We start from the raw sequence: 26,172 nt of genomic DNA, 5'->3' as shown, positions 1-26,172 counted from the left end.
GAGCTATGACGTCGGGTGAAGTGCGACATCAGCCGAGGCCAGACCCAGACTTTGGAATCGGGCCGACCGAGGGCTGCCTGAGGCAGGACAACCCATATGTTATGACTGCAGATGCATCCTTGAAGGACATCTGGCAGTTTAAAGCCCTAATGGCCATGGTTGCAGAAGTGTAAACCTTCTTACCCCATCTATCCAGTGTCCTGGAGTCTCTATCAGAGGGGGTAGGGATTTTTAGCAGTAGAAGCCTTAATGCCCTTGGGTCCCTGTGAAATAGTCTCTGGATCCGCAATAGGATTTTTAAAAAGGAACTTGTAAGAATCAGGAACCCTGTAATATCTGCCAGGTTTTCTGGGAGCAGAAGGCAAAGAATCAGGGGCCAAACTAGATTCTAAAAAGGCATCATCAGCAATGTCTGGTACAGGAGGTATAGCTAAAGGCCTATGCTGAGGCAGGAGCAAAAAAACCCTAAGCCACTTTTTTGAATCAGAAAAATCCTGGCTTTCCCAGTGGAAATGCTCCCTTAGAGTATGTAACGTTTCACCAAAAGATAAATCCTCTGGAGGGGAAGCAGAGGGAATAAAGTCCTCTGCATCAGAATCCTCATAAGTAAATAAGGGCAAATCCAGATCATCAGAAAAATCAGAATCCTGTTCAGAAGATTCATAAACAACTTCAGTCCTAGGTCTCTTAGAAGGGGGAGGTTGGCTTCCCCTGATTAGAGTTGTAAGATCTTCAGCCATTCTTATAATCTGTTTTTTAGGCATAGAGGCCTGAGCATGCGGCCTGGGCGTCGGTTTCTTAAGCATGGGTTGGGATTTTGGCCTAAATGAAGAAGGAGGCGTCAGTTTAATATGCAAGTCTGTAGGCCTGAATACACCCTCAGAAGCCAGTGCCTGCACAGCGGCTCTGGACCCATCCAAGGTAGAGACATCCGCAGGTTCCACAGTTGAAGCATCTCGCGGCATACCGAACTCTGAATGGGTCTCAGTAGAGGTCTGCGAGTCAGAAGTAGCGGGTATCAGGGGCTGCGAAAGCGCCTCACTGAGTACCGACGAACTGGTGACTGGCTTAGGAGAAGCATCGTCGGCACCTTTGGACCTCGGCGGCCTGTGTCTGCCTTCATTTTTGCGTTTTTTCGGAATCCCAGTAGTCCGATGGCTAACCAACAACATTTCTGGATAATTAAACTGAGAACCGAAATATTTAGAAGTGAAAATATACAGATGACAGATAGTGCGCTGATTAAATAAAGCACATAACTGACAGCAAGGTACGTCGTGGTCAGGGCCTAGGCAAGGAATACAGTGCGAATGAAAATCTTTGTGAGGTATTTGCTTTCCACAAGTAATGCAATTATTAACTTTTACTGACATCGGTAAGGAGCAAGAAAAAGTTTCCCCAACGGGATACTTAGCTTTAGTTGAAGACTTCGGTTCTGAAACTCGAAAACTAAAATTTCAGGAGTCGGCCGACCAGTACTTGCGAACTGCTTCTGCTTCGGGCACCACACGGCAAGAAAGACTGATGTAATGGCATCGGCTGCATGTTTTATACCCCTGACATCATGGAAGAAGGGACAGCAACAGACGCTGGAACAAAGACTTTGTTAATCAGGCAGACTGAGGGCTACTGCAGGCAGATAACTCAAATGTAATGACTGCAACAGTGAAACACGAAGAACATCCTGGAGTAGGTTCCAGATCCTATTTGGTCTGTTGGGACTGGCTGGATGACTTTTCCTGCAGCCTTTGAATTTCAATGGCCACTTGATCCCTGAGACTGTGTGGAACATCCGGGATTTTCCTTCGTACGGGTGGGGGTTCTGAGAATGGAATGACATAACCTCTGGTAACAATTCTTTGTACCCACACATTTTTTGCAATTTCTAGCCAGGCATCTAGATACAAAGACAAGCGGCCCCCGACTGCTTCCAGAGTAGGACAGCAGGGCCTCCTTTCAGGAACGCTGGTAAGGCTTGGCAAAGAAGTGATCCTTGTCACCCTCATTTTGCGGACCCCCTCTGCCACCTGGGTGGTGTCTTCCATTATTACCCCCTCCTCTGCCCCTAGACGGGGGTTCACTAGGTGTGTTCTGAAAAGCTCCTTGCGATGTCCGGAACCACATTTTTCCTCCCTTTGGGGTACGGTATAGTAGGGGGGGACGGACGGTCTCCTACGGCAGATAGAGTCTTTCCATCTTGCTCACACCTAGTGAGGGTCTCCTTGACATTGGGCCCAAAAAGGGACAAGCCATCAAATAGGGTATTAACGAAGGAAGACTTGAAGGCTTCCGCAAAGGAGCATAAGCGCATCCAGGAATGTCTCCGAAGAGCTATTGCTGATCCCGCTGCCCGACTCAAACCATCGGCTGCATAAGAAATAAGCCGCATGGACGAGTTAACTATGGAATTAAGGATATTAAGTTGGGCTGTTACCTTATCAGAGACACCTTCAGCTGTACTACCCTGTAGAGTATTCTCCAAGCTCTTTGTGATCTCTCTGAAGACATGTAAAATGTGTCAAATAGTTGCACGATTGCATAGCAAAAGTTGCTGAACTAAAGATGCATTTCCCACACCTGTCCACAGTCCTGGAATCTCTATTAGGAGGATGGAAAGTAGAAGAGGTTTCAGACATCTCTTTCTTGGTGGCCGCCACCACCACCACGGCATGAACCAGCACTCCCTTGGTAAGGAACATTTTGTCTTGGGATGACGTAATAAATTTGTTGGGCCTCTGAGGGACTGGTTACACAGTATCAGGAGACTCCTACGCCCTTCGAGCAACCAGCTCCATTAGTTCATCGAAGGGTGGAGTCACCCAGGAGGTGGAGGGTCGAGACCCAAAGGCCTTCAGGAGCACTGACTCATCATCAGTAGGGCTAACGGACCGTCAGTCACCCCACCACTTAAGGACTTCAAGAATAACAGCAAAGGAGATATCCTTCGAGGGGGACCGTGGGGACCCTTCTGACTCCTCTAAATCAGTGTCTGATTTAAGACTCCTGTGGGGAGTCCAAATCCCTAATCTTGCAAAGCTTCTTCCTGGGAACCTCATCAGTGGGAGCATCCAGTGAGGTCTCAGTAGAACATGGGTCACCCAATGGGGCTACCTAAGGCTCTGGGTTTTGATGCTTTACAGGGACCTGTGATAGAAAGCGGCACTTTAGGGGAGGAGGAGGAAGACCCTGATGACGGTGTCTTGGAAGACATAACCCTCCTCATAGCATCGAAGGCTCCACTGCTCCGAAGCGAGGAAGCAGCTGGTTCCGAAGAAGACTGCAACCTCTCCGGAACCGACAGTGGGCTCTGACCCAGAGGAATGAGCCAAGCTCATCCATGCCGAAGCTCCGAGAGGAAGGGTCGGAACCGACCCATCGGTTCGACTCTTCCCCCCGGAGCCGACCAGAGTGTGTTGGCTCCTAGACTCCTCAAACGGCACCAAAGTAGTCTGAGTTGACAGAGCCGATGGCACTGGAACTGGCCTCCACTCCTAAGGTTCCACAATCATCAGCTCCCCCTCCCCTGGCTCCGAAGACCCGGACTGGCTTGGAGGAGGAGTAGACAGCAGGTAAAATGGTCTTCCGCTCCGAAACCGACTGGGTTGAAGCTGATAATAATTTGGCTAGTGCCAGATTCAAGAGAAGCCTATGCACCACTCGGTCCACATCGGAGAGGGTTCTCGAAGAACGAGTAGAAGGTATCGAAGAAGCCACTGACTGCAAAATGGGTGACCTCAAGGTTTCGGAGATCGGCTCCAATACCAGGGACTGGCTCCGAACTACCAGCTCGGTGCTCAGCTCTGAAGACTGCGGAACCGGCGACAGCACCTTCACAGCCAAGCTTGGAGCCGACGACTTAGGCTCCGACAAAGCTTTTGAAGATTTCAAACCCTTTGACGACTTAGAATCCTGGTCAGCCTTGTCCAACGATTCCTGGAAATCTGGTTTCAGCAAACCCCTGTATACCAGTTTTCTCCTGCGCTGCAGTAATACCCTGCTGCTAAAGGAGTGACAAATCTCCTCCTGGAGATGGACTGCCCCCAAACAATACACACAACTGACATGTAAATCAGTTATAGACATTTTCTTCCCACACTTTTGTTTTTCTTTTTGATCAGCCATATCAAATACAAAAAATATATGCATCAGTTTGAACAATAAATCTATATAACTAAGACAAACCACTCAAGAAAAAGTAGCCCAATCTAATATTAGATTGGTTAATAACACACACACAGCAAAATGCTAAAGCAGTAAAGACTACGACGCTAATATATATATATATATATATATATATATATACAGATATATATATATATATATATATACACACACACACACACACACACACATATATATATATATATATATATATATATATATATATATATATATATATCAAACATTAACTATAAATGTTCTTACTTTCTAAACTCTCTAAGTTTTTCTCTTATAACAGGATAGGGAATAAACAAAAAATGCAGCTAAGAAGGCCTAAGAGCAGCCGCTCTATAAAGACAAAAATGTTGTCGAAAACAGCAAGGACAAAGCCTGAACAAAAACAAAGGCTAACTAGCCAAAAACGCACTATTTATAACAAAGATTGCAAATATAACTATCTAAACTTTAAGTAATGCAAGAAATACTGGCCCAAGCACTCTCTTGACCTCAGATCTGTTGCAGCGGCAAACTAGATCTGAGGTGAGACAGAGAGCATCATGGGATAGGGTCTTGGCCTTGAGCTACTCTAAAACCTTGAGCTTGTGAAAGCAGCCGAATCGGAGCCGATGGACTGACTCCGAACCCATCTGTAAGAATGAACGGCGAGATTGAACAACTTCACATCTACATTTTTGAATTGCTTGTGATTCAAGAAGGGAGAACTAAAGACTAGAGACTGATCTTAAACAGTCTGAAGAGTTTGACATACTGGGCTTTCCTAAGTATACTTCAGATGTCAAGTAATACATGGCAACTAATCAACTGCACTCATAATGCGCAACACAAAATCACAATCAGATTACCAGAAGTGCTTCATTTTAAGTTTTCGGCATACCAAGTCAATCAGTTAACTATTTAATGTTTATTAACTAAGCGGGCTGGTCCCAGGTCAGATATGCAAATAAAGTTCAGACACAAGACAAATACTTGCGATGTACAGAGTATGGCCTCATACAAAGCCATTCTGTTGCAAATACACAAATAGTGAAAGCACGTGGCTCAAACATACAAACATTAGTCTAATACAAAAGACATCAGTATAAAACAGCGGCATGCAGACATATACGTATGTGGGTGTGTGTAAAGTCTATACACAATACAAGCTAACTAGAGGAGCACTTGGCACAACAGTTTCTTTTTTTTTCGGTAGAACTATGAACACAAATAACTGAAGTTTTAGAATGGTATTTACAGAAGGAAATCTAATCCAGGAAAAAAGAAAGAATCTTTACATAAAAAATTATTTGGAATAAAAACAGAAAACAGGAAATAAGGATTCTAATGCCCTAGAAGTAATGAAGATTTTTGTAGTGGTGTATTTCCTTATCTCAGATACATGACCCTGAAGCTACAAAGTTAAATTTTAAAGTCATGGGGGGAGGGAGGTAAAAGGGGATTGTCCCCTCTGAAAAAATGTCAGCTTTATTTTATTTTAATGATTTTTGCTGTGTCAAAGATGTGTTTCTATGATAAAACACTTGGTGCAGTGCAGGTTCATCTGATAAACTGTTATGTGCCAAATTAAACAAACTATAAAAGTGAAGAACTGTTTAAACATAAAGATGGATACAAAAGTGATAGGCAGGCTAGATGAATCATTTCTCTTTCTTTCCTGAATCAAATGAACAAATGATGCCATTCACTTTGCATATTATATATGTACATATGGCATTTTGTCTTTCTCTATATAATGTCATGTATCTATTGCGTTTTCCCTGGGCTGAGACTAAAGAGGGTCCAGTGGGATCAGTGTTCTACCCCGGATGAAAAATTCAAAATAAAAAATAAAGATGCTAAATGCTGACAGTAACTCATACAAAGGGCCTTTACATGATGAAATAAGATTTCACTTTTTCAAGGAAGAACACCCATTTTTCTGAAAGTATACAAGATCCTTTTAGAAGCATTATGGAATACTAGTAGACATGGTATGAAGAGCCTGCTAATGAAAGCTGAATGTTACTCTGACACTTGACAAATGTGTTAGGGAAAATGCTCCAAGTCATATTCTGCAATAATGAAAAAATGCCACCATAATTCACCAGGAAACAGACAGAACAGGCTGGCAAACCAAATTATAAAAGTAAAGCGGTAGAAAGACCAAGGTCCCTAAAGTAACATCTTGTGATCCTAGCGAGCTAAAATGGATCAAAAGGAACCAGATCATGGTCAACAACTGGTGCAAGTCATGGGGGGGATGACACATGATGATCATGGGGTAAAGCTAACACCAGACAGACGGGGCTAATAGTGTGAAAAGTAAAGCTGGTAATTTAGATACACTCAGCTACTGTCACTAGTGACAATGGGTTCAATCATCTCCCAGTAATAAATTTTTACCTACAAAGTTCCAATGGGGTTGTGACACACAGCAACTCGATTATCAACAAGGCTACCTGCTGTAAAAGCTTTATATTAAATGAAAAGATAAACTGGCAGTTCTGGAAACAAGTAAGCAAACAAACTAATACAGCTTCCTCTATTATCACTAGCAAACAAAAACAAACCATCCAGTAATGTCAACTACGTTTTCAACAACTTGCAATGCAAAAAACAGATGAAACTCACCTCCTAAGTGTAATGGAGTGCATGTTCCTCCATTCTGGCAAGGACTGCCCAGACAGCCTACCATAGGTGTTACAGAACATCCAGGAGACACATCCACAGACTCCTCTAAATAAGCGTAACCCATAGGCTTATTGTTGAATGGGAGTTTATGCCCATTGAGTACAATGGAATCCAGACATCCTCTAAAACCATTGCTGACCTGTGGGCTCCTACCATGTCTTCTTCCCTGCTGCCGAATATGGCCACCAAAGTAGATGTAGTTGTCTAGGTTAAGAGTTCGTAAGGTGCCCGGTGCTTTACCAGATGCCATGTGTAGCCTGTCCAAAACTAATCTGGCATAATTTCCATCAACTTCCAGAGAGACAGAGTGCCACTGTCCATCACTGACCTGAATACTCTGAACAGACACAATACCAGGGCCACTTCCACAGTCAAATTTGTACTGCAGTCTTCCATTGTGAATCTAAAATAAATACAGCACACAGTTAGCTTAGGCCACATATGCTTTTCAGCCTCTGCAAGGCTTCCACCCCAACTACACTGAGGGATAAATAACTGCATTACTACTTCCTGCATAGGTTACAGTAATCCACCTTCACTTACGGAGATTAACACATTATCTTTTTAGTGCGCCTTACACTTTTTAAAATAGACAGCACATCACATTTTTATATAAAGAGAAAAATAAGTGTTTTTAATTCTAAAAGTATTAGACCACAGTACCTTCAGACTACATAAAAAAGTCTTTAATCCTAAATATCAAACAATGAAAATATTTAAACTTTCTCTAAAGAACAGTACAATACTAAAAAGCATGCATCCAATTTGCACTCTTCAAGGATACACTAGTCACTGAAATACCACCAAATGCTGCTGGTTATAAATACCTTCACACAATGGAGCTAATCAATCATTTCTCAACGGGAGAAGGGGGATAACTAAACTTTAACACATACTATTTTTAATAAGCATGACGGACTAGTTCACAATCACTTTTAAAAAATTAACATATCACAGTAGTAAAACAAAATAATTTCTTCAATGTGGCTGTAATGTGAAAATTACAGCTGTGTGAAGGTACTTACTATAACAAAAGATGTTCATTACAGAGACCATTCCAAGTATACACACCTATGAATCTATGGAAAGTGGCCTGCAGGTGATTACACAACAATCCAGCCTCACTTTCAGAACTTTACACTATCATCCACATAAGGTTACCCTCCTTCTGCCATACAAGTCAGAAGGACAATACAAAAGGAGAGAAGTCCTCACACTTTGTGTGTGTGTGTGTATATACACACAAACAAGCGTACATATGATTGTTTGTGACTTTCTAAGACAGAGGTGCTTCTGTGATGAACACAAACAAGTGTGCTTACAGAATCCAACAGTGAGGCTTGAACGTTTATCCCAGTCAACAAAAGGCGCCTCCCAAAACAGGACTAAAGCCTTTTCAAGCAAAACATGGTTAGGACAAGTTGATGTGGGGAAGCCGATACTACAACAGTGACTGTGCTTCTGAGAAAGGCACAATTGTGTAAGAACTTACTATGAGAGCAGACCTGTTACTGATCACTGCTGCCAGTTCCAAACACAGAGGTCATCACTGCTGTTGCCCGGCTGGGGGTACAAAAGATTATCCTTCCCTGGACTATACGTTCAACATGTGACCTCAGCTCACATGTGTAGGCATATGAACCTATATGTAGGAGGAAGTATGAGCGTAATTCCTCTGGCTACCTCCAAGCCAGTGGCCTGAAGGCCCTCTGAGACAGAAAAGTGGTTGGCTCGCAAGGGTTTAATATGAAGGGGTAAGAAAGTCACCTCAGCTCTAGGGTGTTCCCATGGGATAGGAACTAAGGGAGATGGAGTACAGCGATGCAGTGGTTAGCATCGTCACCTCACAACAATAGGTTCTACTGTTCGATTCTCAGCTGGGCTGCCTTCTGTGCAGAGTCTGCATGTACTCCCTGTGTTCACATGGGTTGCCTCCAGGTGATCCTGTTTCCTCGCACATTTCAAAGACATGCATCTGGAGTGTTACTCCCCAGGACTCCACTGAAAATGGGCTCTGCCCCAGTCGGACTTTCAGGTAAACAAATGTTAAATAAATAAATAAAATAAAAGTAAAGAGAAGGAAGAATACAGGAAGGAATACTGCAACAAGTGATCAGTAGGACATCTACTGTTATGTGTAAGTTCTTACACAACTGTACTGTGTCCTGACTGAAATCACTGCTGCAGTACTGCTAACACATGGGCGATTCCCAAAGCTAAAAGGAAAGTGAGGTTGGTTAGTTAAAAAGCAGAAGAACTGTTCAACAGGTCAGATACAACTGACGTAGCTAAGACAACTCTGGATCTTGAATGCCCACAGAGTGCGGTATCATTTCCACACAATTCTGCAGGTTGATAAAGCAGCTAGGTTTATGTCCTGACTAAAAGACAGCTTGTTCACTACCTTAGGCATAAATGAAGGATTAATCCTGAGGGTCCCCTTCCTTTGTGAATAAAAAAAAAAAAAAAATAGGAGGAGGAATGGCCATGAGTGCCTGAAGCTCTGCAAGTCTCCTAGCTGAAGTGAGGGCCAGAAGGAATGATAGTTTTCCAAGTACAGAATTTGAGGTTTGCTGATGTTGCTGGTTCAAAAAGGAGATAAGGTAATCTTCTCCAGCACAAAGCTGAGGTTATGAGTGGGTGTAATGGTCTTTCTAGGTGGTCTAAGATGCAGGACCCTTTTACAGAATAACTTTACCTCAGATCTGGACATAGGTGGGGGAGTAAGAGGTAAGCAAGTGGAGATGTCTGACAGGTAGGTTTTGATGGAAGAGTAGGCCAGGCCAGTATGCAAAAGCTTGTACAGATACATCAGAATGGAAGATGTCTCTGACTGGTTGGGGTCCTGTGCATTTCTCTGGCACCAATAGTAGGATCTCTTCCATTTGGTTTTTGTAAGATTTGAGTGGTGGGTCGCCTGACTTCCTGTAGAATTTTATCATCATCCTCAAAAAAAAATGGTGCCGGAAAGGAATCGGAACCATACCACCCACAGAGTTAGGTTTAAGGATGACAGATAGGGGTGTAACAGTTACCCGTTCTGTTTCATGATGAGATCCGCTTATAGTGGCATTTTGTAGTACTTGCCCATGGCTAGGAGAAAAAAAAATAACAGGAAAACAATGCTGTCTTTGCCAAAAGGGAATCGCCAACAAGAGTTTTTTCTTTCTTTCTGTGTCTTTAGAAAAACTTTTGGAATAAGGGGTAATGAGGGGGAAGGCACAGATGAACTTCCCTGTCCACAGAAAGGTAAAAGCATCTGTCCTGCAAACTGTGAGGCAGGGGTCCTAGGTGCAAAACAGTGGAAGCTGTTTGTTGGTCTTTGAAGCAAACAGGTTTATCTGAGGGATCCCCCAATGGTGAAGGATGGCCTTGAAAACCTGTCTGCTCAGGGTTCATTTGCAAGGGTCATCTAAGGGCCTGCTTAAAGATTCTGCCAACACATTGTCCTGTGAAGGAATGTATGTGACTAAGTGACATTTTTCTGGGTGAATATGGTAATAATCCAGAAGGCAGAATTCTCAGGAAACACACTTTTAAAAACACACCTTTTAAAATTGTATTCCATAAGCTCTTTCAGCTAAAAAATACCAGCCTTCTAAAAAGTATTTTATTTTAATATGTTGTTGCTTTAAAATGTTATGTCTTTAAGACTCAAGTGGTTGGGGTGGGCTATAAAAGAGTTTGTCATATGATTTTTTTGAAAGTCTGAAAAAGGCTGGTATTTTCTAGCTGAAAGCGCTTATGGAATAAAGTTTTAAAAGGCGTGTTTCCCGCAAATTCTGCCTTCTGGATTATTACTATTTTCTCAGTTTTTATATTTTTCTGGGTGGCAAGGTCCCAGGCTTTCTGTGCCAATCTGCACAATTGGTAAGAACTGGTCCCTCCTTGCTTATTTATGTAACACATTACATAAATGTTGTCTGTGAACACTCATGGGGTACACAGTTTCCAGGGATGTAAAAAGACTAAGAGCTCAGATAAAGGCCCTCATCTCATTCATGCTGATATGTTCTTTTTAGTAGAACTGGCTGATATCTGCCCTATAGTTGTTGAGTCTTTTTCCAGGCCCCCCCCCATGCCTCGTTCGAGGCATTTGTGTGTATTTCCTGAACTGGGGCTGGAGAACTGAAGGGAAGCACTGGGTTAAGATACACCTGCTCTGTTCACCATAACAGTTCCAAACTGAATCATGATAAAAGGGGGAATCACTGTGTCCAGATGGTGAGTCTGTTTAGATTTAAAGCATTTTCAGGTATTACTGGATTTTCCCCATACGCAGTCTGGTTAGTGGGAGTACTGGGAAAGTAACTTGTCATAAACCCAAGAGCCTTGGCATCCCACCTTGCTGAGCACTGTCTGAAGGAGGCAAGGTTGTGGAAGTAGTTTGTACGGTTCTGCATCTTATCTTGAGATAAGGCGGCCTGCATTCTTTGTGCATCCAGCCTGCAGCACAAAAACAAGATCCTAAGATGGCTGCAGGGAGTGTTTTTTTTTTTTTGTAGTTGATCATGAAGCCCAACTGAGACAGGAGGAGGAAGGTGAACTGGAAATGTCATAGGAGAATTTGTGGTGAAATAGCTTGGATTAACAGGTCATCTAAGTGGGGAAAAATCTAAATTCCCTTGGTTCAGCAGAAGTTGCCCACTGGTGCCAGACACTTTGTGAAAACACCTGAGGCTGTGGAAAGCTCAAAAAGCAGAGCAGTAAACTGATAGTGAGAAGAACCCGCACAAAACCCAAACAACTTCCTGCAAGGGGTCCGGAACTGATATATGGAGGGAAGCATCTTTTAGATGCTAGAAAATCCTGGGGCAGAATAAAAGGCAGCAGTCGGTGCAGGGAGAACATTCTGAAAGTGGGAACTTTTAAGAAAGTGTTTAGTAAGGAAGATCCAGTCCTCATCACCTACAGGGACTTGGCTAAGAGAGTGCATTTGAGATTAGTAGTCCAGAGAATGGTCAGAATCAAAAGCCGGCTCATCTTCAGAGGAAGATGAATCCATGGACATCTTTTGAGGGGTTGAAAGAAGAAAAGAGGAGGCTTTAGAGCCAAAATGGTTTTAAACAAACCTTATGAAAGCCATCCACTCCTCCTCCTCAGAAGATGAAAGAGGTGGCTGAGGGGAAGCAAAATGTTTAATTTTCTGATGCTTCTTTTTTGGGGTGATGTCCGCTTGTATGAGACGTGGTGGCTCATTTCCCAGATATATCCTTGGATTAGTTTGCCTGGGATTTAACCAGTATCTGAGGGATGCCCTGTGTTCCCTTCGATTATAGCTTGGTTCCATGCTACTTCCAAAACCACTTCCAGCTCAAATGGGAATCTGATCCTAAGAGACACCTTCCTGCCTTTGTAGAAGACCTTGTAAGATGCTCTGACACAAAGGTCTGCAACTCTGAAATCATCTTTACTGGAGAAAAAAACACCGAAAACAGTGTTCCAATATATGAACATCATACAGGCTGAACCTGCTAGCTAAAATAGAGCAAGTGTCAGTTTTTCTAAAACAAAGTTCAAATTCCATACAGAAGGTATCAGTTTTTCCGGGTGCTTCAAATGCAAAACTTTCAGGTACACTGGTCTCTTAGATAACCAACCTTTATGCTCTCTCCAAGTCAGGTGGAAGATACATAAAGTCCCTTACAGTTCTATGAAGGGCATCCCTGGGATCCTATTTAAGATGGGACCTGTCACAGCAATTTGGTCTCATGGGAACAGACAGCATGCCCATGAAGGATGGAATGGATCTCAGTTTGATCTGTACCATGTGCTTATGAGCTCTCTCAACCATACATTTAGGGTCAAACGGATGGGACTGGCGGAAGGTGGGAAGAGGGAAAGTTGAATTAGACAGCAAAAACTGATAAGCACCACAGCCTTTGCCTCCACTTTCTTTACAGTGGCCACCTCCTGCAAGACATCATCCACAATAGTAAAAAATCTTGACAGCGGATGCTGACAAAATTCCAAATGGTAATGCTCTGTGCTGGTAGTAATACTTCACTAATACAAACTAGAGGAATCCCTCCTGTGTGTAACCCAAACAGAATAAGCAAAAAGACAGTTGTCATATCTAGGGACACCATGCATGTGTTCAGCAGTAAAGACATTGACCTTCTGTTCAGTAACTATGAGAAAATAAAGATTTTAATACAGAGGTCAAAAATGCTAATGTTAGTATAGGCATTTTTTAGTAACAGAAAGGATCAAAAATAAATATCTTGATCCTCCTCCAAAACAGTACAGTCTCTACAGCCCCAATGAACAGAAATGACATCCTCTACAGCCCCAATGAACAGAAGGGTCAGAGTCTGTCCTAAGACCTCTGCTTGGTCCACCAGCATGCCACCCCCCCAAAGTAAGGGAATCAGTAAGCGCCACAATATAAGAACGACAACATCAAGACCTGCTGATCCCTTATGATCAATATCTATGCCATTAAGAATCTGGAGTAAGCACTTCCCCTCAAAGTCCCAGACCAAAGGAAGAATGGCAACACAGCAGCACTGGGGTCATCCTCTTGGTATCTTAGCTGGTCCTCAAATTAAGCAAACTGTGCAATGTTTACAGTCTTTTCGCAGGCAATGAGAAGTCCTCTATTTTTTTTTAACTGGCCCGGCCTAGGAGGAGGAGATGCAGGTGTGGAAGGTGAGGATCACAAATCCTCCACAAAGAAAATAGCTACTTCTTCGTTCTTCAGTAGGCAATCATCAGTGTCCTACTGGAAAGTACAGTTGTGTGCACTTACCATAAATGTAGATATTCAAGTGTATTCACTGTTGCAGTCATTACATTTGGGTAATCTGCTGGCAGGTTGCGCTCAGTCGGCCTGAATAAATGTCTTGGGTCCTGCGTCGGTTGCTGTCTCCTCTTTCATGTCGTCAGGTCATCAGGGGTATAAAACATGCAGTCGATGCCATTTTAATCAGTTTTTCTTGCCGCAAATGTCAGGTGCCCCCCAAATGGGGAGCAAAAATTATATAGATATACATACATATATGTATATGTATATATATACATATATATATATGTATACATATATATGCATGTAATTTAGAACACAAAAAATTTACCTCCAACTAAAAGCAAATACACCAAAAAGGCTTTTGAGCATAGTGAAGGAAAGAAGAGGTATAATAAGAGAGACAAAAGGGGGCTGGGTAACCCGGACTGCAACAGTGAAAACACTCGAACATCTACATTTATGGTAAGTGTACACAACTGTACTATGTTCTTCGTGTTTCACTGTTGCAGGCATTACATTTGGGTAGAATCCCAAAGCTATGGATGGGTGGATGGAATTATACAGCATTAGGAGCAGCTATAAGGCCCTGCAGGACAGCAGTGGCAAAGCCTGCCCTGGATTTAGAAGAGAGAGGTAAATGGTAATGTTTGGTGAACATATGAACTGAGCTCCAAGTAGCAGCTTCTAGAATGTCTCTGGTAGGGACCCCTCTGAGAAAAACTGCAGAAGTAGATGCAGCCCTGGTAGAATGGGATCTGATCCCCTTGGGAACAGGTTTACCATGGTGTATGTAGCAAAAATGAATGCAATGGTTTATCTATTTTGAAATAGTCTGCTTTGAAATAGCCTTCCCCTCTGCCCCTGCAGCAAATTCCACCAGTAGTTGCTCAGACTTTCTTAGAGATTTTGTCCTGTTTAAGTAGAATCTTAGTTGTCTGTGTACATTCAATGAATGCAGAATCTGCTCCCCCTTGTTTTGCGGATTTGGGAAAAAAGTTGGCAGATGAATGGTCTGGTTAAGAGCCACACTGGATACCACATTAGGCATCAAGGATGGATTGGTCCTGAGAGCCACCCTGTCAAGATAAAAGATCATGAAAGGCTCCACTGCCATGAGAGCCTGTAGTTCTGAAATCCTTCTAGCTGAAACTGCTAAAAGAAAGGCTGTCTTCCAAGAAAGAAATTTTATGTCTGCAGTAGCAGCTGGTTCAAAAGGAGGTAGGGTGAGTTTTTCCAGCACAAAATTGAGGTCCCATGCAGGAGTTGGTGCTCTCCTGGGAGGTCTCAAATTTTTGGCCCCTCTGAGGTACTGCTTTAGCAGGGGATGAGAAAAAAGAGAGGAGGCTCCGTGTTGTAATGAGCTGAGATGGCAGAGGCATGGATTTTTAGAGAAGGATGGGCCCTTGTGAAGCATCTCAGTTAAATATTGCAGAATCTGAGGAATATTGGGCATTGCTGTGTTTATTCCTTGTGCTTGGTTCCAGGCACAGAAACTTTTCCATTTATCAGCATAAGATTTTCTAGTACTAGGCCTTCTATCCTCCAAAATGACATCCATCACAGGTTTACTGAGAGATGTGACTGGTGAAATTGGTTGATTAGCCATGCTGCAAAATTCAGAGTTTGGAGATGAGTGTGCAGAATTTGATAGTTCTGATACAACAGATGAGGTGTCTGAGGCAGGTACTGCGGAGGAAGGTGTGACATTCTATAGAAGAGGGTACCAGTGTTGGAGAGGTCAGTCTGGAGCAATCAATCATTTTTGGTTTTTCCTGTTTGACTTTTAGCAAACCTTGGATATCAGAGGCAGAGGGGGAAAGGCATAGACTGATAGGTTTTTCCAGCTGAAGGACAGAGCATCCACTTTCCAAGCTTTTCTTGTGATGAATTCTTGTGCAGAATTTGTCTAACTGATAGTTTTGGGGAGAGGCAAAAAGATCTATGTCTGGGCTCTCCCATTTTCGTGTCAACACGCTGAAGATTTGTGGATCCAGTTTCCATTTGTGTGGGTCCATAAGATTTCTGCTTAGTTTGTCTGCCAGAGTATTTTGCTTTCCTGGCAGGAATTGGGCTTGTAGATTTATTTGGTAAATCAAGGCTGTGTTCCACAAGGCCATGGTTAGTCTGCAAAGAGGGTAGGAGCGGGTACCCTCCCCCTGCTTGTTTATGTACCACATAACTGTGGTGTTGTCTGTCTTTATCAGTAGTTGCCCTGGATGAAGGAAGTCCTTGAAGGCTGTCAGAGCATTCTGTACAGCTAGCATTTCTTTCTGGTTGATATGTAGGTGCATTTGGTTTGGGCTCCATTCGCCCTGAATGCATCTCCCTGCCAGATGGGCCCTCCAAGCATAGTCTGATGCATCTGTAGTCAGGGTTTAGGTGGCAGGGGGTAGAATGAATGACGGTCCCTTGTTTTGGTTACAGGCCTCTGCCCACCATAGGAACTCCTGTTGCAGGAAAGGAATGAGAGGAATCACTGTTTCCAGGTGTGACAATGTTGACTCCATAAGCTTTTTATGTACCACTGAAGTTTCCTCATATGCAGTCTTGCATATGGAATTAGTAGAACGCAGGAAGCCATGAGCCCCAAAGCCTGCAGAATTTCTCTTGCAGATAGCTGGGTTTTTGTGGCCACTTGTTTGAAGTATGTTATCAATTGAATTTGTTTGTCTGGCATGAGGTAAGCCATCTGAGCAGCTGTATTCAAGCTTGCACTCAGGAATGTAATTATTTGAGAGAGTACCAGATGTGATTTCTTTTCATTTAGGGTGTACCCTAGGCATGTTAGAAGCCTTTTTACAAACACCAGATGGTGTAGAATAGTGTCCTTGTTTTCTGCCTGAATTACACAATCGTGAAGACCCTGGGTGCAGTAGATAAGCCAAAGGGCAGTGCAGAGAACTGGTAATGCAAATAGCCTGCTTTGAAGCAGAGGTATCTTCTGCAAGATTACCTGATTGGGATATGCAGGTAAGCCTCTTTTAAGTCTAGAGTTACCAACCAGGCATCCTTGCCTAGCATAGGCAGTAACTGCTGCAGAGTCAGCATCTTGAATTCTGGAATGTCCAGGAAGGTATTTAGAATGGATAAGTCCAGAATTGGACGCCATGATTTGTCTTTTCTGGGTAACAGGGAAAAGCCTTGAATAAAAACCTTGTCCTTTTTCCTTTTCTGGTACTGGTTGAATAGCCCCCATATCCATGAGGGACATGACTTGTTTCTGGGTCTCTGCCCACTGATTTGGAGGCAGATCTGGCCATCCGTTTGGAATTGGCAACGTATGGAAATGAAATCTGTATCCCTGGGATACTATATTTAAGACCCACTTGTCCTGGGTAGTGAGATGCCAATTTTGAGCATGAGGTGCTAGTTTTCCCCCCAAAGGGGCTGACAAAAGAAAAGTGCTTGGAAATGGCAGAGGAAAGTCATTGAAACTGTTTACCGTAGGGGGGTGCTTTGCTACTTCCAGATTTGGAGGTGGAGGCACCCCATTGGTTTGTTCTGTAAGTTCCTTGCGACTGAAACCTGGCACCTTTGGAGTGTCTGGGTTTGACCTGAGCAGTTCTGTTGGGTACTGGAAAGGACCAATTCTTAGTAGGCCAGTGCCTACTGAACCTGAGTGGCTGCACTTGCAAGAAATATTTTACAGTTTGCATAGATTTAGCTTTGTCCTCCATCTTTTTCAAAACTTCTGCTTTATTACCAGACTGTCCTGTTGTAAAGGAGCATCCAACAACTTAGCTTTAACATGATCAGGCAGATTTTGCTCCTTGAGCCAAGCATGCCTTCTTATCACAGATCCAGTTACGGTGGCCCTTCAAGAGGCCTCCAAGAAATCAAAACCACATTGCAAAGTATGCTTTCCAACTTGTTCAGCTGAATGCAATAAATCCTGTAACTATTTTCCACACAATCAGAAATCAACATCACTTTCTGTTTAAGTAAGCCCATGACATGCTGTTGATATTTAAGCATATGAAATTGACAGTTTAAAGCCCTGATTGCCAGGGTTGCAGACGTATAAACCTTCTTACCCCATCTATCCAGCGCCCTGGATTCTCTATCAGAAGGGGTACGATTTTTAGCAGTAGAAGCCTTAACACCCTTGGGACCCTGTGAAATTGTTTCAGGGTCAGCAGTAGGATTGTTGAAAAAAAACATGTGTGAGTCAGGAACCCTGTAATATCTGTCTGGCTTACTAGGAGCCTGAGGCAGGGAATCAGGAGCCATGCTGGATTATGAGAAAACATCAACAACGTCTAAAACAGGAGGAATAGCCAAAGGCCTATGCTGAGGAAGAAAAAGAAAATCCCTAAGCCTCTTTTTGGATTCTGAAAAATCCTGACTCTCCCAATGAAAATATTCCCTTAAGGTATGCAAAGTTTCTCCAAAAGAAAAATCCTCAGGAGGAGAAGCAGAAAGGATGGATTCTTCTGTGAGAGTCCTCATAAGGGGAAACAGAAAATTCCTGATCAGAAGAGGAATCAGAAGAAATGGAAACCTGATCTCTGAAGATTCACAATCAGTGCCTTGCCTAGGCCTCTTAGCAGGGGGTTGGGAACCCCTGATCAAGGTAATTAAATCCTCAGCCATTTTGATCATTTGTTTTTTAGGCATAGGGGCCTGAACACGTGGCTCATGCGTCAGTTTTTTTAGACATAGAAGTTGGTTTTGGCCTTGTTTTTGATGACGGTGTCGGTTTAATATACAAATCTTTAGGCCTGAAAACACCCTCAGAAGCCGGTGCCTGCTCAGCGGCTCCAGACCCATCCCAAGGGAGACACATCTGCGGGTTCAATACTTAGAAGAATCTCGCGGCATACCGGACTCCGAATGGGTCTCAGTAGAGGCCTGCGAATCAAAGGTAGCGGGCATCAGGGGCTGTGAAAGCTCCTCACTAAGTAGAGGCGAACCGGCGAATGGCTGAGGAGAAGCTTCGTCGGCAGTTTTGGACCTCGGCAGTCTGTCTTTTTCTTAGTGTTTTTTTGTGAATTCCGGTAGTCGGATTGCTAACAGACGACATTTCAGGATAGTTAAATCTTGAGCCAAAGTATTGAGAAGCAAAAATATACCGGCGCTTAATAGTGCGTGGTTAAATTTAGCACAAAACCGGCAGCAAGGCACGTTGTGGTCAGGGCCTAGGCAAGGAATACAGTACAAATGAAAATCCTTATGAGGTATTTGCTTCCCACAAGTAATACAATTATTAACTTTTACTGACATCGGTAAGGAGCAAGAAAAAGTTCCAACGGGGTACTTAGCTTTAGTTTGAACACTTCGGTTCTGAAACTCAAAAACGAAAATTTCAGGAGTCAGCCGACCTGCACTTGCGAACTGCTTCTGCTTCAGGCACCGCGCGGCAAGAAAGACTGATTAAAATGGCATCGGCTGCATGTTTTATACCCCTGACAACCTGATGTCATGGAGACAGCAACCGATGCAGGACCCAAGACTTTGTTATTCAGGCCGACTGAAGGCAACCTGCCAGCAGCTTATCCAAATGTAATGACTGCAACAGTGAAACACGAAGAACATGTGGGGCTGGACAGAAGAGCATTTTGCACAGAAAACATACAGGTTCCCGAATTCCTCCTTAAGTAAGATCATCAGACTGCAGTCCTAGCAAAGGTCTGTGCAGTCAAAAGGTACACTGGGACACATGACAGCCCACTAAAAAAAAAAAAAAAAACAGACTCAAGTTCCTCTAAGCTCAGACCCAAGAGGTTCCCATACTCTTACAGAGCTCTCCTGAAAAAGTTTGCCTGGAACTGGAACTATAATGAAGATCTGACAGCTCTTAAATCCATGTGACTGAATAGTAAAGTCTCTAGCCCCAACTATCCAACTATCCAAGCTTTAATATCCTTGCCGGTTGGCAATGTGGCTAAATAAGGTGGCATGTGAGACCTGTGCCAGAACACAGAGATCGCAAAGAAGTCATCATTAAGATGTCTGGATAAATGCTCAACTCATTGAGGTGGGGACACAAGACTTTTGAAGCAGAAATCCCAAACATGTATGCAAAGCAGAAAGCTTCAATCATCAGATATGCTTAATTCTGTTAACTGTGAAGATGTGCGAGAACAAGCTTAGGTCAGAAATGACGCATACAAATAGGTGCATGCTGGTAGTTCCCTGGCCACACCCACCTGTGTTTTGAAGTCATCTGTTACAACAGTTATAATATATATCTATATCTATATCTATATCTATATATATATATATATATATATATATATATATATATATATATATATATATATATATAGATAGATATGGATCCCATTTGACCCAGCGAACTTACGTTTCATCGAAACATAAATTCGTGAAGTCAATTACGCGAAAGTGCATTTTTTCGAAAATGCACTTTTGTGTATGAACATAATTAAAAAAAAATGAAATAAAAACATGCAGTCTGCAAGTTAGTTTAGTTGTACATCAATGTTTAGTGTTGATGTACAACTAAAACTATTGCTGAGATCGTACAGTGGGGATAATAAGGGAATATTCCCTTTCCCCACTGTAGTGTGATCTTGCAGGGAGAATATTAAAGTAGGGGGGTATGGGGGGTGCAGAGGGTCTTGCTCCCCTGCATAATTGTGTTTTTTTTTTGGTTTAGGTTTTACACAAAAGTGCATTTTCGAATAAATGAACTTTGGCGTGAGTTCGCAAATTTACATTTTGGTGAAACGTAAATTCACTGGATCAAAGTCGATCCACACACACACACACACATACATATATATATATATATATATATATATATATATATATATACACACACACACACACATATATATATATCTATATATATATATATATATATATATATATATATATATATATCTATATCTATCTATATATATAGGGTGTACATCATCGAAGCTTACAATCTCGAAAGAACAGGGAAAGGGGAAAAAAATCGCTGTTCAAAAAAAAAAAAAAAAAAAAACCTTGAAATAATACATAAAGTGGGGGGTTTCGCCCCCGCCCAAACCCCCCACACCCTCCTACTTAAATATACCAACTCCGAGATCGCACTACAGTAATGAAAGCAAATTCTTTCCATGGGAAAGAATTTGCTTAAAAGCCGCTTCACTATTTTGCCTTTTCATTGTTTTAAGTTCGACCAAGACGCATTCGATATAGTGCGTCTTTGGTCATCTAATAGGAACCCTATATATATATATATATATATATATATATATATATATATATATATATACACATATATATATATATATATATATATATATATATATATATATATATATATAAATAATGTATTATACTTGTATGTTTTTGATGCAATGGTGTGGTGTCAAGTCTATTACATAATACCTCATGTATACCACTATTTCATAAAAATAAGGCTAGCATGCCTTAAAATTAACAGAAACATTCAAACTCTTGAAGTAATCCTGAACCATTCTGGCATAGGGCTGGCTGATAGTTTAAATCAGCAGCTACTCGGTAGGACCTAGCTTTGTTCACCCTTGCTACGCTCGGGCTCACCACCCACCCACATTCCCATCCACCCCCCCTATTTCCTTTATACTTATCCACCTTAACCACACCTAACTCTTCCCCAGCCCCTCCTAACTACTTCCTTACTGACACACCTCTTCCCCTATACCACCTTCCCACACACCACTGCTTATCTCTCACCCCTCCTTCCCACTGTCTTCACATACTCTACCTTTATATCATGCCTTTCAAACCACAAACCTTACTCCTGATACCAATATTCTGCTTCGTTTACTTCATCACTTCCTACCACACACATATACCCCCACCCTACTTCCACCCAACTAATTGGACTCTAAATCCACATACTAGACCCTAGGCTCCTCTGCAAACCTGTGCTTCCATCCCTACCCATACTACTCTCCTAAAATAAAATTATCTCCCCCTCTCCCAACCTCCTCTAAGCAGAAAAGAAATGTCCCCCCACTTAAACAATTACTCTACTACAAACCACTACTTCTATCAGGAGACATCCATCCTAACCCAGGCCCCTCCCACCCTACCCTGAACAATAATCCTCATCTTTCTGCTCCATCAACCTCAGGAGCTTAGTAAATAAAGTTCAGGACTTCCATGCCTGGTTAGCTAACTATACTACAGACACAGTCACCCTAACTGAAACTTGGCTGAAACCATACAATCAAGATAGTGAAATTACCCCACCTGGCTATAACATCCTAAGACTTGACAGACAAAAGAAAAGAGGAGGTGGTGTAGCCATACTCTACCCTGGCCATCTCTCTATAACTAGTCCAATCCTCCCTCTACTCTCTTTCTCTACAGCTGAGCTCTTGTTTGTCAATGTTAAACTTAACAACTTTACCACCATAACTGTTGTAGCAATATATCCCCCTGGTGACAATCTTAGCATACTCGAAAACATCCTATCCCACCTCCCTCAGACCATCCATAATGAAACCATCATACTAGGGGACGTAAACATATATTGTACAAACTCCCAACACTACCTTTTGTATCAACTTACATGGATTTGAGCGGCTAATCACTACCCCTACCTATATTAACAAATCACACCTTCCACGGTCTCTTCTGGACTGGACATTGGTCTCTCACCCCCCAAAACTACTACAACCCTCACACTCTACCAAATGCCCTTTAGTGACCACTGCCCTATCATAGTGACCAGACATACTCCCCGTTTCACCAGACCTTTCAAGTTTATCACTTCCCGCAAAATCTCAACTTTCAGTCCCGAGTTTTTCATTGACCAACTCTCTAGAATTAACTGGTCCCATCTCACTACTTTCCCCTTAGATGAGGCTGTCCACTCTTTCTTAACATCAACTCCCTTGCTCCTCTCCACACAATAAGAATCAAATTTAACACCGCTCCTTGGCTGACCAAACCTACTTGAACACTGAATAAAAACCGAGACAGGATACGGAAATTATGGACTAAAACTAAGACCCCCTTCTCTCCTACAGACCTAGAAAGGACTTAGGAAGAAAATTATCAAGAAAGACAAGACTAACTTCTATGCAAACCCTCCCACTACCCTAAAATCAGACCCTAAAAATTCTTTAACACTATCAATCATACACTACATCCAGGAAACCCTTCCCCTCCAAACCCATGCCCAAATAAAACTCCAGAAGAAACTGCCATTACTTTCACTTAACTGACTCAACAACTTCCATAATAAATGCTCTTCCCACTAGGAAAAATGCCAATAACTCCACAATCTCTACTTCTCCTCCCTATCCTTCTAACTCTTTTCCCCTTAAATCTGTTCCAACTAACTTTATTAAAGCCTTACTCTCCAAACTCAAACCCTGCTCCCCCTCAGCTGATAATCTACCTTCCTATTTCCTACAGATTGTGCTGAACCGCTAGCCTATCCAGTTTCCATCCTTATTAACCTATCTCTGAATCATATGTCCCAGCAATATTGAAAACATTCTTTACATTACCTGTACACAAAGGCAGTAATTCTTCTGATATATCAAACTTTAGACCAATTGCTATACTGTCTCCCCTCTCTAAAATTCTAGAGAAATGCATTCAAAAGCAGATATTGCAGTACCTTCTACGAGAGAGCCTTCTAACACACACTCAACATGGATTCTGTCCCAAGCACAGTACTACAACTGCACTAATATCCTTCATCAGTACTGTATCACTGGCCCGTGACAACAATAAACTAGTTTCAGATCTGTTCCTTGACCTCTCCAAAGCCTTTGATACAGTCTCCCATTCTCTCCTCTTGGACAAACTTTCCTATTTAAAATTCTCTCCTCCTTCCTGGTTTTCTAGCTCTCTCTCTTGTGACGCCCGTGCCCTGGCCCAGCAATCAAGCAGCCTCAATCCTCATCAATAACACCACTGAGGGACATCTCATATAGGAGGAAAGGATAACAAATACACACAGTAAAGTGCAATTTCCCTTAAGAGCACAATGAGATCACAGTAGTCCGGGGCTGGTCGCACCCTTAATCTACAGGTCTCCAATAAGTCTCCCCACTGGCACAGCTATAGGGTCCAGATCTCCGCCTAGTGGGCAAGCTAAAACCTCTGGCACCCTCTCTGTCCAACCAGGGTTTCATGTCCCTGCCCAAGTAGCTGACACACACACACACACACACACACACACACACACACACACACACACACACGAGTTTATACAACCACACAGACACTCCTGGGGAAGGCTGGCACAGGCTCTCCAGGTGTGCCCCTTCTTCCCCAGACTAAATGGTAGTACCAGCTGCCACCACCCACTAATATTTATCAGCTACTCAAAGGCCCTTAAAAGGGTGTCCAATTATTACTGTGCAATATTATCCAATTGGTAGTATAACTATGCAATCAAGACTACTTAGAGTGACTTGGTACAGGATCACTATATATATGCAATGTACTCAGAGCTTAACTTTTCTCTACACAAAACAGCCACAGTTGAAAGGTTCTGAAATAAAAACACAAGACAATACTTTTTACTACACAGTGCTAGTCAAGAGTTCAGAGATCACAGAGAAATACATAAAATAATTCAGCAGTACAGTTCTGACATCACAGAAAAACACTTAGAAATAGCTAGAAACTAGAAAGATTAGACTAAGAGAAAACACACGTCTAAGATAACTTACATACAGAGCCAAAGGCAGTGCTGATTAGTTGGGTGGTCAAAACAAAAATGCTTAATGCTCTCTGATTCTCTCTGTTTTTAAAATCACATTCCTGGTTCACATTGTGTCATTCTTCAAACTTCCCTGGGTTCCCAGGCTAACAGAAACTACATTTACATTCTTCACCTCTGGGCAGTAACCAGAGCAATAAAGGACATTTATGCATGCAAATTCTGGCCATTAACTCTGGCCTTAAAACAATAGCAAAAATTCCTTCATCTAGACTGGCCAGAGCCGTGTTTACATCAAAGGGTCACAACATGCTTTACATGGTCAGTAGAGTGTACTGTTATATTTTTTTCAGTTCCACATGTAACACTATTTTTACTATTTAAGACAACACGCCTGTGGTTTACATTAATATTTACACATGACAGAATTATCTATAAAATTCTATCTGGCTAGGCTGGCAGCCTTCACATGTCTAACCGCCAGCAAGCTGTTAAATGGTATTCTGCACTACCCCCCCCCCTTTAATGTGACAATGGGAGTCCCCAAAGGATCCATACTTGGGCCACTGCTCTTTAATATTTTCACTAATCTACTTTACACCTCTTGTCCCCACTCTACACTTGTACAATATACAGACAATTCTACTGTCATCACCACTGCAGACAATCCAACTGACCTCCACTCTACTACCAAAGCATTTTTCAACACCACAGAGACATGGCTTTGTGATAAATTAATTCTCAACCCTAAGAAAAATAAGCTCCTACTCTTCCTCCCCAAAAACCTCATCAATCTCAAAATTACATTTTCCATTCTATCAAACAACAACACTATCATTAGTGCTGCACTTAACTGCTGAGAGTTATAATAGATGATCAGCTTAAATTTGATCTCCAAGTCACTAATTCTATCAAAAAGACTCACCCGAAAAGTACAGTTTTGTACCTACCATAAATGTAGATGTCCGATAGGTATGCATCTGCAGTCATTACATATGGGTTGTCCTGCCTCAGGCAGCCCTTCGGTCGGCCGGATTCCAAAGTCTGGGTCTGGCCTCGGCTGATGTCGCACTTTCCCCGACGTCAGAGCGTCTGGGGTATAAAAGCATCAGCCGACGCCATTTTCCTCAGTTTTTCTTGCCCCAGATGCCAGGTGCCCTCTAAGGAAGGCTAAAATTTGGAGATATGCATTGCAAAAACAAATCCAAACAAGCACAGTACTATAAAAACAAATACACCATAATAGATCCCCCCAGCTAGCTATAAGAGGGGTAAGTACCCAAGAAGTATGCCACAGAGGGGAAGGAGGGAGGATGAACCTGACTGCAGATGCATACCTATCGGACATCTACATTTATGGTAGGTACAAAACTGTACTATGTCCTTCAAGGATGCATCTGCAGTCATCACATATGGGTAGAATACCATAGCCAATCTGGGGGTGGAGGTACTAAGTAAAGGATGGCGTAGCCAAGATACCCTGCAGGACTGCCGTAGCAAAGCCTGCTCTGGATCTGGAGTATAAAGGTAAATTGTAATGCTTGGCAAATGTATGCATGGAGCTCCATGTAGCAGCTTCTAAAATGTCCTTGGTAGCCACCCCTCTTAGGAAGGCTGTGGTGGTGGCTGTGGCTCTCGTGGAATGAGGTCTAATGTCAGCTGGCACAGTTTTTCCATGAAAGGAGTAACAAAAACGAATGCAATTTCCTATCCATTTTGAAATTGTCTGTTTAGAAATTGCTTTTCCTTGTGCCCCAGCAGCATATGCTACAAACAGCTGGTCAGTCTTTCTGTAACTTTTAGTTCTGTCCAAGTAGTAGCGCAACTGTCTGTGTATGTCCAGGGTGTGCAGAAGTTTCTCCCCTTTATTTTGTGGTTGTGGGAAGAATGTAGGCAAGTGAATAGCTTGGTTCAAAGATACCCTGGATACCACCTTTGGCATAAATGTAGG

General features: G+C 42.5%; 1 protein-coding gene across 1 annotated transcript in view; it reads right to left on the bottom strand.

Moving 5' to 3' along the window:
• FAT1 (FAT atypical cadherin 1) overlaps nt 1-26,172 on the bottom strand; it is a gene marked incomplete in the record, with an annotated part of 1,563,619 nt that overhangs the window by 107,055 nt on the left and 1,430,392 nt on the right. The window contains 1 exon segment of the mRNA XM_044062507.1: nt 6,790-7,252. Within this exon segment, the coding sequence (XP_043918442.1) occupies nt 6,790-7,252 (463 nt within the window).

Source organism: Protopterus annectens, chromosome 2.part1 (genome assembly GCF_019279795.1).
Source record: "Protopterus annectens isolate FY-2018-M chromosome 2.part1, PAN1.0, whole genome shotgun sequence".
Classification (NCBI taxonomy): domain Eukaryota; kingdom Metazoa; phylum Chordata; order Ceratodontiformes; family Protopteridae; genus Protopterus; species Protopterus annectens.
Note: the sequence above shows the minus strand (reverse complement) of the source record. Positions and strands in the feature narration are given on the sequence as shown.